This window comes from Tachyglossus aculeatus, chromosome 19 (assembly GCF_015852505.1).
Source record: "Tachyglossus aculeatus isolate mTacAcu1 chromosome 19, mTacAcu1.pri, whole genome shotgun sequence".
Taxonomy (NCBI): Eukaryota; Metazoa; Chordata; class Mammalia; order Monotremata; family Tachyglossidae; genus Tachyglossus; species Tachyglossus aculeatus.
In genome coordinates this window covers 873889-887043 of record NC_052084.1, presented here as the reverse complement: position 1 = coordinate 887043, position 13155 = coordinate 873889, and the positions used below count along the sequence as shown (strand labels likewise).

Below are 13155 nucleotides of genomic sequence, written 5' to 3'. Positions count from 1 at the left end.
ACAGTGCTCTGCACACAATAAGCGCTCAATAAATACGATTGAATGAATGAATGAATGGCCTGATTACCTTGCATCTACCCCAGCACTTAGTACAGTGCTTGGCACATAGTAATCAATCAATCAATCAATCGTATTTATTGAGCGCTTACTATGGCAGAGCACTGTACTAGGCGCTTGGGAAGTACAAATTGGCAACACATAGAGACAGTCCCTACCCAACAGTGGGCTCACAGTCTAAAAGGGGGAGACAGAGAACAAAACCAAACATACCAGCAAAATAAAATAAATAGGATAGAAATGTACAAGTAAAATACAAATGCCACAATCGTTAGCGTGTCATGTATCGACTTACACACTTCATTTATTTACTCATTCGTGGCACGAGTCCCGACTCTTTCTATTTTTTTTATGGTATTTAAGTGTTTACTATGTGCCAGGCACCGGGGTAGACGTAAGCTAATCAGGTTGAACCCAGTCCCCGTCCTACATGGGGCTCCCAGTACTGATCCCCATTTTACAAATGAGGTAACCGAGGCTCGGAGAAGTGAAGCGACTTGCCGAAGACAAGTGGTGGAGCCGGGATTAGAACCCAGGTCTCTAACTCCCAGGCCTGTGCTCTATCCATTGGGCCACACTGCTTCTCTTACCACTGACAGCAGTGTTCTTTCCTTGGCTCCCTCCGTTTCTGTCTACCCACCTCCTACATTAGATTGGAAGCTTCTCGAGGACAGGGACTGTGTCTTTTATTTCCATCGTGCACTTCCAAGCAGCCAGCCCAGCACCCCCAGCACAGTGCTCTGCACACAGTAGGCGCCCAGCACAGCGCTCTGCACATTGACCGATCGATCGGTTGATGGTACCAAGCACTTGGGAGAGGACCGAACGGCAGAGTCGGCAGGCGCTTTCAACGAGCTCCCAGTTAAGCGCTTACTCTGTGCCAAGCACTGGACTGAGCGCTGGGGTGGATATAAGCAGCGTGGCTCAGTGGAAAGAGCCCGGGCTTTGGAGTCGGTGGTCATGGGTTCAAATCCCGGCTCCGCCAATTGTCAGCTGGGTGACTTCGGGCAAGTCGCTTCACTTCCCTGTGCCTCAGTTCCCTCATTTGTAAAATGGGGATTGACTGTGAGCCCCCCGTGGGACAACCTGATCACCTTGCATCCCCCCAGCGCTTAGAACAGTGCTTGCAACATAGTAAGCATTTAACAAATGCCATTATTATTATTATTATATATGGCAGTTGGGTTTGATGGACTGAAGCTCAGTCTGCCCCAGAGGCCTTGCGAGCAGCCCTAGTGCTCTGCCCGCGCTAAGCGATGCCCTGCAGCTTGCGAGGGGCAGCTTAACCCTCGTCGAAGACTTCCTCGTAGCTCTAAGACCCGTTTCCTTGACAACGTGACTGTTCCCCCCTCTACGGCCACCAGCTCGTCCGCTGCTTTCCAGACCCTGTCGGGGTTGAAGTCGCTGCTCTCCATCCTCCCGGAGCTGCCGGCAAGCTCTGGGGTCGGGGCATGGGGAGAGGACAAGTCTATAACCCACCTCCCTCCTCGTATCCGCCAGACAATTACTCTGCCCCCACTCAAAGCCTTACTGAAGGCCCATCTTCTCCAAGAGGCAGACTAAGCCCCACTTTTCCTCTTCTCCCACTCCCTTAATAATTATAATAATAATAATGACGGCATTTATTAAGCGCTTACTATGTACAAAGCACTATTCTAAGCGCTGGGGAGGTTACAAGGTGATAAGGTTGTCCCACGGGGGGGGCTCACAGTCTTAATTCCTATTTTACAGATGAGGTAACTGAGGCACAGAGAAGTTAAGTGACTCGCCCAAAGTCACCCAGCTGACAATTGGCGAAGCCGGGATTTGAACCCATGACTTCTGGCTCCAAAGCCCATGCTCTTTTCACTGAGCCACGCTGCTTCTCTGCATCTTCTTCCCTCCTGCGTCACCCTGACTTGCTCCCTTTATTCATCCCTTTTAGACTTTTAGACTGTGAGCCCATTGTTGGGTAGGGACTGTCTCTACATGTTGCCAATTTGTACTTCCCAAGTGCTTAGTACAGTGCTCTGCACATAGTAAGCGCTCAATAAATACGATCGATGATGATGATGATGATCCCTCCCTCCCAGCCCTCCAGTACTTATTCATATTAATGCCTGTCTCCCAGTCTAGACTGCAAGCTTTTTGTGGGCAGGGAATGTACCTGTTATATTGTTGTACCGTATCCTCCCAAGCGCTCAGCGCTCAGAGTAGCAGCGTGGCTCAGTGGAAAGAGCCCGGGCTTTGGAGTCAGAGTTCACGGGTTCAAATCCCGGCTCCGCCAATTGTCAGCTGTGTGACTTTGGGCAAGTCACTTCACTTCCCTGGGCCTCAGTTACCTCAGATGTAAAATGGGGATTAAGACTGTGAGCCCCCCGTGGGACAACCTGATCACCTTGTAACCTCCCCAGCTCTTAGAACAGTGCTTTGCGCATCTTAAGCGCTTAATAAATGCTGTCATTATTATTATTATTCTTACATTGCTCTGCAAAAAGTAAGTGCTCAATAAATACGACTGACTAACTGTAATGTAACCCATATGGGTCTGAGATGGTGGGGTGCATGGAAGCTGGGGGGCAAATGTGGAAAAGTCAGGATCCGCCCCCCAAAACCCAGCCCTGAGCCAGGGAAAGAGCAGAGTGGGACCTTGGGAAGCTGTGGAAAGAGCAGAGACCTGACAGTCTGGTCAGTGGCTTTTTGGGTGACCTTGGATAAGTCACTTAACCTCTCTGGGCCTCAGTTTCCTCATCTGTCAGATGGAGACAAGATCCCCGGTCTCTCTCCTCCTAAGCCTCGGGCGGGACAGGGACTGTGTCTGACCTGATTCTCTAGCATCCTCCCCAGCATGCTGCGCAGTGCTCGGCACGGAGTAAGGGCTTAACAGATACCATTATTAGTACGATCTCACCGAGAGTTCTCCCTGCAATTAAACACTCCCTTCCTCCTCCGACTCAACTAATAATGTCATTCCTCCCACCCCCGGATGCCATCTCTCCATTTTCACTCTCCGTGGGCCTCTGGGAGTGGGTCTGATCCCCAGCCAGCCATCAGGGGCCGGAATAAAAAGCCTGGAAAATAAAACGGACCTCTTTCCTGAGGTAGGTACGTCCAGCCGAAGGGCTTGGAACCGGGAACGCCTCAAGTACGGTACTGAGTGTTTCACGAACTCGGAATACGCCCAGGCGAATTCAAAAGATCACAGCGAGGGAGTTCTTTGGCGCATGGAGATGGTATACATTATTCATCAATCGCGATTAGGGTGAGGAGTTAGGCTGCGAGACCCCAGGGGAACAGGAAGTCTAACCACGGGGCCGTTAGGCTAAAACCTCGCTTCTCCGGGGGAGCAGAGTCGACCCACGGTTTGGGGGTGGCGAGGCTCCGCGGGGAGAGTGTTTGGTCCTCACCGATGGGTCCTCGAGGGGCCCCCGGATCCCTCTCTGCCCATTCGGACGGCCTTGCCCACACCTGGATTCTGTCTGGGAGGCGAGAGTTTGGGCCTGGAGTTGGTGGATTGGAAGCCGTGAAACCTTCCCGTCGACAGGGAATTTTGTAGAGGGGAAGCAAACCTCGTTAAATCCAAAGAACAAACCTCTTTAAATTCAAAACCAGGATTTACCCTGAGAACTTTGGAAGGCACAGTTGGTGCACCGATGAAGAAACTGTGGGGCTCATACTGACACACACGCCTTCAGTTTCCTGGAGGGGAATGTCCTTAGGGCAGGGACCGCTGACTCTCAAACCCCTACTCATTCTCCTTAAAGAAACCCTTTAAAAGGCAGAATTCTTCTCCTCCTCCTCTTCCTTCTCCTCCTCCACACACGACCTTTGTTTTCTCCTTCTTCCTGCCTGAATCACCTCCTTGCCTTCAGATCCCACAGCCTCCAAGGAAACCGATTAAGATGAAAATGTTTCTTAGAACGAGATGATCGGTTGGGTTGTGAGCACACGGCGGCTTTGGCATTTCGGCATCATTCATCCCCACAGCCGCCTTTCCAGTCTCTCCTTCTTTCAATCTGGGCATGAATTTACTGTGGGACTCCCGGCTAGACTGTAAAGCTCCTCGAGGGCAACTGTGTCTGCTAACACTACCGTGGTTACGGGATTTCCCTTCCCTGGAGGGACGGAGGGCAGGGGGAACCAAAGCAGCCATTCCTGAAAAGCCCTCAAATCTTCCAACGGCGATGTGAGAGCAGGCAGGCCCCGAGGACAATGATAATAATAATTATCACATTTGTTAAGCGCTTACTATGTGCCAGGCACTGTTCTAAGCGCTGGGGAGGTTACAAGGTGATCGGGTTGGCCCACGGGGGGCTCCCAGTCTCAAATCCCCATTTTACAGATGAGGGAACTGAGGCCCAGAGAAGTAAGGTGACTTGCCCAAGGTCACACAGCAGACAAGTCATAACGTTCTGACTCCCAGCCCTAGGCTCTGGAGGCACCCAATAAATACCCAGAAGCATCGAGGATGAAGAGGCCCTACTGAGAGCTCACCTCCTCCAGGAGGCCTTCCCAGACTGAGCCCCTTTCTTCCTCTCCCCCTCGTCCCCCTCTCCATCCCCCCAATCTTACCTCCTTCCCTTCGCCACAGCACCTGCATATATGTATATATGTTTGTACATATTCATTACTCTATTTATTTATTTTACTTGTACATATCTATTCTATTTATTTTATTTTGTTAGTATGTTTGGTTTTGTTCTCTGTCTCCCCCTTTTAGACTGTGAGCCCACTGTTGGGTAGGGACTGTCTCTAGATGTTGCCAACTTGGACTTCCGAAGCGCTTAGTCCAGTGCTCTGCACACAGTAAGCGCTCAATAAATACGATTGATTGATTGATTGATTGAAGAGTCAGTCCATTAGATTGTAGGAGCCTTGAGAATCAGGTCCGGGTTTCTTTCTTTCTCTCATTCTCCCAAGCACTCAGCACAGTGCTCTGCCCACAGCGGGTGCTCAAAAAGACCTTTTCTGAACTGATTAATAATAATAATAATAATAATAATAATAATAATGACATTTATTAAGTGCCTACTATGTGCAAAGCACTGTTCTAAGAGCTGGGCGAGAAGGTTGTCCCGCAGGGGGCTCACAGTCTTAATCCCCACTTTCCAGGTGAGGGAAGTGAGGCCCAGAGAAGTGAAGTGACTTGCCCAGAGTCACCCAGCTGACAAGTGGCAGAGCCGGGATTTGAACCCGTGACCTCTGACTCCAAAGCCCGGGCTCTTTCCACCGAGCCACGCTGCTTCTCCGCCGATTAGCGGAGGGTGGCCGCGGGGTGGGCCCAGACACGGCTCGGGGAGCGGGACGAGAGGTCACGACGATGGTCAGAGAGGAAGGCGGGGAGGTCGCGGCCGACCACCTCCAACATACACACCGCTTGCCAATTTTAGCACATTTAATAATAATAATAATAATAATAATAATAATAATAATGGCATTTATTAAGCGCTTACTATGTGCAAAGCACTGTTCTAAGCGCTGGGGAAGTTACAAGGTGATCAGGTTGTCCCACGGGGGGCTCACAGTCAACCCCCATTTTACAGATGAGGGAACTGAGGCACAGAGAAGTGAAGTGACTTGCCCAAAGTCACACAGCTGACAATTGGCCTGAGTTGCGGCCGGGAGGAGCGGGTGAAAGTGGGCAGGGGGAGATAAAGCAGCGCTCCGGAGGCCAAGGAGAGGGGAAGGGGCTGGAGGGAGAGGACGCGGCCGGCTCTGCCCGGCCCCCCGTGCTGGGCCTCTGACCTCCCCAAAGACCCCCCTGCAGTCACACCTCCAGACCAGATGCCCCTAGATCAGTGGACATTTTACTGGAGAGGCTCTTTGCCCAAATATCCGATTTCGAGAGAGGTTCTTTGCCCCACCACCCAATTTTAGGAGAGGCTCTTTGTCCCGCTGCCCGACTTTGGTAATAATAATAATAATAATAATGATGGCATTTATTAAGCGCTTACTATGTGCAAAGCACTGTTCTAAGCGCCGGGGGGGTTACAAGGTGATCAGGTTGCCCCCCGCGGGGCTCTCAGTCTTCATCCCCATTTTACAGATGGAACTGAGGCCCAGAGAAGTGAAGTGACTTGCCCAAGGTCACACGGCTGACAAGCGGTGGAGTCGGGATTTGAACGCCTGACCTCTGACTCCAAAGCCCGGGCTCTTGCCACTGAACCACACTGCTTCTCTATACTGTACTATACTATACTGTAATATAATAATCATCATCATCATCAATCGTATTTATTGAGCGCTTACTATGTGCAGAGCACTGTACTAAGCGCTTGGGAAGTACAAATTGGCAACATATAGAGACAGTCCCTACCCAACAGTGGGCTCACAGTCCAAAAGGGGGAGACGGAGAACAAAACGAAACATACTAACAAAATAAAATAAATAGAATAGATATGTACAAGTAAAATAAATAAATAAACTGAGTAATAAATATGTACAAATATGTACAAACATATATACATATATATGTATATATATACACATATATCATCATCATCATCATCATCAATCGTATTTATTGAGCACTTACTGTGTGCAGAGCACTGTACTAAGCGCTTGGGAAGTCCAAGTTGGCAACATATAGAGACAGTCCCTACCCAACAGTGGGCTCACAGTCTAAAAGGGGGAGACGGAGAACAAAACCAAACATACTAAGAAAATAAAATAAATAGAATAGATATGTACAAGCAAAATAAATAAATAAATAAATTGAGTAATAAATATGTACAAATATGTACAAACATATATACATATATATGTATATATATACATATATCATCATCATCACCATCATCAATCGTATTTATTGAGCGCTTCCTGTGTGCAGAGCACTGTACTAAGCGCTTGGGAAGTCCAAGTTGGCAACATCTGGAGACGGTCCCTACCCAACAGTGGGCTCACAGTCTAAAAGGGGGAGACGGAGAACAAAACCAAACATACTAACAAAATAAAATAAATAGAATAGATATGTACAAGTAAAATAAATAAATAAATGAATTGAGTAATAAATATGTACAAATATGTACAAACATATATACATATATATGTATAGATATACATATATCATCATCATCAATCGTATTTCTTGAGCGCTTCCTGTGTGCAGAGCACTGTATTAAGTGCTTGGGAAGTCCAAGTTGGCAACATCTAGAGACGGTCCCTACCCAACAGTGGGCACACAGTCTAGAAGGGGGAGACAGAGAACAAAAAGAAACATACTAAGAAAATAAAATAAATAGAATAGATAGGTACAAGTAAAATAAATAAATAACAGCCCCCCCTGTTTCCCATTCCCCCAGGTGTCTCTGTCACAAGGCACTGGGTGGGAAGAATCAGACACGTGCCCGCACATGGCAACGGTCAATCAATCCAGCGGTGGTATTTACTGAGCGCTGACTGGGTGCACAGCACTGTGCTGAGCGCCTGGGAGAGGACGATAGAACAGAATCGGTAGACACGTTCCCTGCCCACCGTGAACTTATAGTCGGGGGTTGAGGCTGGTTCTGTATGTCTGTGGGTCTGCCTCATTCTCCCCCTTTTAGACTGTAAGCCCACTGTTGGGTAGGGACTGTCTCTATATGTTGCCACCTTGTACTTCCCAAGCGCTTAGTACAGTGCTCTGCACACAGTAAGCGCTCAATAAATACGATTGATTGATTGATTGATTGCTCAGAACAGTAAAACGGCCTCTTCACTCAATCAATATTATTTATTGAGCGCTTACTGTGTGCACTGTACTAAGCACTTGGGAGAGTAAGATACAACAGAATTAGCAGACACGTTCCCGGCTCATAACGACTTTCCAGTCCAGCGGGACTCTGTTCTATTGTAATAATAATAATAATGATGATGATGATGATAATAATGATTATGTTGCCAACTTGTACTTCCCAAGCGCTTAGTACAGTGCTCTGCACACAGTAAGCGCTCAATAAATATGATTGATTGATTGATTGATGATGACGGCATTTGTTAAGCGCTTACTATATACAAAGCACTGTTCTAAGCGCTGGGGAGGCTACAAGGTGATCAGGTTATACCATGGGGGGGCTCACAGTTTTAATCCCCATTTTACAGATGAGGGAACTGAGGCACAGAGGAAGTGAAATGACTTGCCCAAAGTCACACAGCTGACAGTTGGCGGAGCCGGGATTTGAACCCATGACCGCTGACTCCAAAGTCCACGCTCTTTCCACTGAGCAACACTGCTTCTCCAAGCGCTTAGTACAGTGCTCTGCACACAGTCAGCAGTCAATAATAATAATAATAATGATGGCACTTATTAAGCACTTACTATGTGCAAAGCACTGTTCTAAGCGCTGGAGAGGTTACAAGGTGATCAGGGTGTCCCACGGGGGGCTCACAGTCTTAATCCCCATTTTACAGATGAGGGAACTGAGCCCTAGAGAAGTTAAGTGACTTGTCCGAAGTCACACAGCTGACAATTGGCAGAGCCGGGATTTGAACCCATGACCTCTGACTCCAAAGCCCAAGCTCCTTCCACTGAGCCATGCTGCTTCTCGGTACAGCGCTCCGCACACTCCGATAATAAACATGACTGGTTGATTGTCCGGCCTGGGATAAAGCGTCCCGTCAGTAATGCGGGGATTTGTACCGATAATGGGCGATTACAGTGGCATCCCCAAGCCAGTCACCCCCTTGCCCTAGAGACCCCAGAGAGACTCCACGTTCACTCCGATATTTTCCCGAAATGCGAGTGTCTTGGAGAAGTCATCCCCGTGCTCTCCCAGAATGTCACGCCCTCCCTTCCGCCGTGCCCAAGCCCCCCAACCTGGAGCTGTTCAGACTCCCCCAAAGGAAGAACTACTTTGGTGTCGACTAGGATAACACTCAGTGGCCCCCCGGCCCTTCATCATCATCAATTGTATTTATTGAGCGCTTACTATGTGCATTATTATGATCTCTTCCTCCCTTCAAGGCCCTACTGAGAGCTCACCTCCTCCAGGAGGCCTTCCCAGACTGAGCCCCTTCTTTCCTCTCCCCCTCGTCCCCCTCTCCATTCCCCCCCGTCTTACCTCCTTCCCTTCCCCACAGCACCTGTATATATGGATATATGTTTGTACAGATTTATTTCTCTATTTATTTATGTATTTTACCTGTACCTATCTATTCTATTTATTTTATTTTGTTAGTATGTTTCGTTTTGTTGTCTGTCTCCCCCTTTTAGACTGTGAGCCCACTGTTGGGTAGGGACTGTCTCTAGATGTTGCCAATTTGTACTTCCCAAGCGCTTAGTCCAGTGCTCTGCACACAGTAAGCGCTCAATAAATACGATTGATGATGATGACCGTCTCTATATGTTGCCAGCTTGTACATTCCAAGCGCTTAGTCCAGTGCTCTGCACACAGTAAGCGCTCAATAAATACGATTGATGATGATGACCGTCTCTATATGTTGCCAGCTTGTACATCCCAAGCGCTTAGTCCAGTGCTCTGCACACAGTAAGCGCTCAATAAATACGATTGATGATGATGATGCAGAGCACTGGACTAAGCGCTTGGGAAGTCCAAATTGGCAACATCTAGAGACAGTCCCTACCCAATAGTGGGCTTCCAGTCTAAAAGGGGGAGACAGAGAACAAAACCAAACATACTAACGAAATAAAATAAATAGGATAGATATGTACAAGATAGAATAGATATGTACGGGCCCTTCTACCTGGGGGACGCGCCACCACCTAAGGGGACGTCGCTCCGGGACAAACAACGGCCCCTTTCCCCACAAGCCGTGCCCACGCGGGGCCCGGACTGAAATCCACGAGGGCCGAGGCTTCCAGACGTCCCTCCTGCCGTCGTCCGCTCCGTCCACCCCGGGGAGGAAGCCTGGATGAGGGGCAGCGGGCTAACATTGAGGGGCTAGAGGATCTCTTTTAGACTGTGAGCCCACTGTTGGGTAGGGACTGTCTCTATGTGTTGCCAATTTGTATTTCCCAAGTGCTTAGTACAGTGCTCTGCACATAGTAAGCACTCAATAAATACGATTGATGATGATGATGATCTCTCTGACCCCTCAAGTCTTCGAAGCCCATTTAGATGCTGTCCCGGCCCAAATCCAGCCCCTCCGCAGGCCTCAATGTTATTCCCACCGGCTCCAGGGTCACCCCCTTCCAACCGCCCGCCGTGCCGGCCGAGGAAGCCCTACCTTCTCCTCTGGGCACCGGTCTCCACCCCCAAGGGCCCCTGAGCCGGTCTTTACGGCGTCCGCAGAGACTGCCCAGGCTGGCTGGGACTGGCCCACGTGGGATCCCACCGATTCAATCCAGTCGGAGATGGGCATTCCCCCGGCTTCTCAGCCCGGGCCTAGGCCCAATCCGGGACAGGTCGGTCAGCTCTGGGGCGGCGGGAGGGATTCCCGTCCGCCCACCCTTCTCCCAAGATCCGGCGGACTGGACACGGTCCAGTCTGGTTCACACAACCACCACGGGGCCGCCTTTGCCAAGAGACACAGCTCGGGGGGTACGAGACCCTGCTTTTGAGCACGCGGACGCGGGGCGGGAAAGAAAATAAGAGGGATGGAAGACGGAGGGAGAGGTGGGAAGGGGGACCACCACCACCTGGACCCTCCCTGATCCCTCTCCGGGGTGGCCGGATGGAACCAGGAGTCGACGGCTCCAAAATGGGGCTGCTTTGGCAAGAAGGGAAAGGGGGAAGCGGGCAGGTCGACAAAGGGGGGAGACAAGAGAGGGATGGGAGCTTAATGGGGCAGGTGGGTGAGGGGGACAGGTGGACGGCGAGGCGTCGGGGGAAGCCTACTTTTGTAGCCGGCGGCCCAGGGCTGGTAGCCGTAATAACCGGTGATGCGGAGGATGCGCTCCTCGATGGACGTGAGTCCGCTGGACGAGCCGGCGCCGGTCAGGTCCTCCACGGAGCGGGACCACTTCCAGTCCTCCTTGATGGCCTCGTCCACCACCAGGTACTTGAGCTGCCGGAGCTGCGGGCTGATGTCGGACAGCCGCCGGGGGCTGACGTCGTCCGGGCCCCGCCGCATGCTGCTCCTGGGGCAAGGCCGAGGTGCGGGCCCTCAGCCTGGGGGGCGGCCCTGGGACGGGGGGACCCGGGGGAAGGGCGGGGTGGGGAGGATGGGGGGGGGAGATGGGGGGGTGGGGGAGAGGTGGTGGGCTGGGGGGGGTGAGATGGGGGCCCTGGGGTGGGATGGGAAGATGGGGGAGAGGTGGGAGGGCTGGGATGGTGATCTGGGGAGGCTGGGGTGGGATGGGTGGGGGGAAGGGGTGGGATGGGGGATGGGGGACTGGTGGGGGGCTGAGGGGGTGAGATGGAGGGATGGGGGCTGGGATGGTGATCTGGGGGGGCTGGGGTGGGATGAGTGGAGGGAAGGGGTGGGATGGGAGCTGGACAGGTGGGGGCCTGGGGTGGGATGAGACAGGGTGGGGGGGGATGGGGGAGAGCTGAGGGGGTGAGGTGGGGGGATGGGGGAGTGAGGTGGGGGATGGGGGAGTGGGGGGGGGCTGATCTGGGGGGCTGGGGTGGGATGAGTGGGGGGGAAGGGGTGGGAAAGGGGAAGGGAGAGAGGTGGGGGGGCTGCGGGGGTGAGATGGGGGGATGGGGGCTGGGGGGGCTGGGGTGGGATGAGCGGGGGGAAGGGGTGGGATGGGGATGGGGGACAGGTGGGGGGCTGAGGGGGTGAGATGGGGATGGGGGAGTCGGGGGGCTGGGATGAGCGGGGGAAAGGGATGGGATAGGGGATGGGGGACAGGCGGGGGGGCTGAGGCGCTGAGATGGGGATGGGGGAGTGGGGGGTGGCTGGGATGGTGATCTGGGGGAGCTGGGGTGGGGTGAGCGGGGGGAAGGGGTGGGATAAGGGATGGGGGACAGGTTGGGGGGCTGAGAGGGTGAGACGGGGGGATGGGGAGTGGGGGGCTGGGCTGGTGATCTGGGGGAGCTGGGGTGGGATGAGCGGGGGGAAGGGGTAGGAATAGGGGACGGGGGACAGCTGGGGGGGGCTGAGGGGGTGAGATGGAGGATGGGGAAAGGTGGAGGGGCTGAGGGGGGCGGTGGGTGGGTGGGGGCAATGGGGTGAAGGGCGAGGGGGGAGAGGCGGGAAGCGGGAAGGGCTGGGCCAAGGAGGGCGAAGGTGGGCACGGGGGGACGGACGGAGGGAGGGAGGGGCGGGAGGCTTGAGGGGGAGGGTCCCTGGGGCGGATGATGCCAACCCTGCTGCCGCCCCCCGACTCAATCCCCCCTTGGTCCGGGGGGGGTCCCGGGGGGGGTCCCGCGGCGGGAGCGGCCCCGCCCCCCCCCCGCCCCCGCACTCACGTGGCGCCGCCGGGAAAGTCTCTGATGCCCATAGGGACCGGCCGGCGGGGGCGGGGGAGGGGGCGGGGGCGGCCGGGCTCCAGCCTCCGCGCTCAGCCGGGAGGGCAACGCCGGGACCCCCCGCCCCCCGCCCCAAGCGGCGCGGAGCCGCGCGGCACGGCACGGCACGGCACGGCCGGGAGCTGGGGCTGTGCTAAGGGCTGTGCTAAGGGCTGTGCCCGGGGGCTGTGCGGATGATGCTCCGCTGCCGGTCCTTCCTGCCGCTCCTCGCCCCGGACCCTCCGTCCGTCCGTCCTCCCGCCCGCGGCCGGCAGGGGGCGCCCCTCTCCCGCTGCGCGCCCCCTGCCGGCCGCACCCCGCACCTATCCCCGGCCCGCCCGTCCGTCCTCCCGCCCGCTGCCGGCAGGGGGCGCCCCTCTCCCGCTCCTCGCCCCGGACCGTCCGTCCTCCCGCCCGCGGCCGGCAGGGGGCGCCCCTCTCCCGCTCCTCGCCCCGGCCCGTCCGTCCGTCCGCCCGCGGCCGGCAGGAGGCGCCCTTCTCCCGCACCTCACTCCGGCGCGTCCTTCCGCCCTCAGCCGGCAGGGGGCGCCGCTCCCCTGTTAATTCATTCATTCATTCAATCGTATTTATTGAGCACTTAGGGTGTGCAGAGCACTGGACTAAGCGCTTGGGAAGTACAAGTTGGCAACATATTCATTCATTCATTCAATCGTATTTGTTGAGCGCTTACTGTGTGCAGAGCACTGGACTAAGCGCTTGGGAAGTACAAGTTGGCAAAATACTCATTCATTCATTCAATCGTATTTATTGAGCACTTAGG

General features: G+C 53.7%; 1 protein-coding gene across 1 annotated transcript in view; it reads right to left on the bottom strand.

Moving 5' to 3' along the window:
- SLC35F3 (solute carrier family 35 member F3) overlaps positions 1 to 11049 on the bottom strand; it is an 89743-nt gene extending 78694 nt beyond the window's left edge. The window contains exon 1 of the mRNA XM_038761197.1: positions 10815 to 11049. Coding sequence (XP_038617125.1) covers positions 10815 to 11049 — 235 coding nt within the window. The remainder of the gene's footprint in view (positions 1 to 10814) is intronic.
- Between the last annotated feature and the right edge of the window lie 2106 nt (positions 11050 to 13155).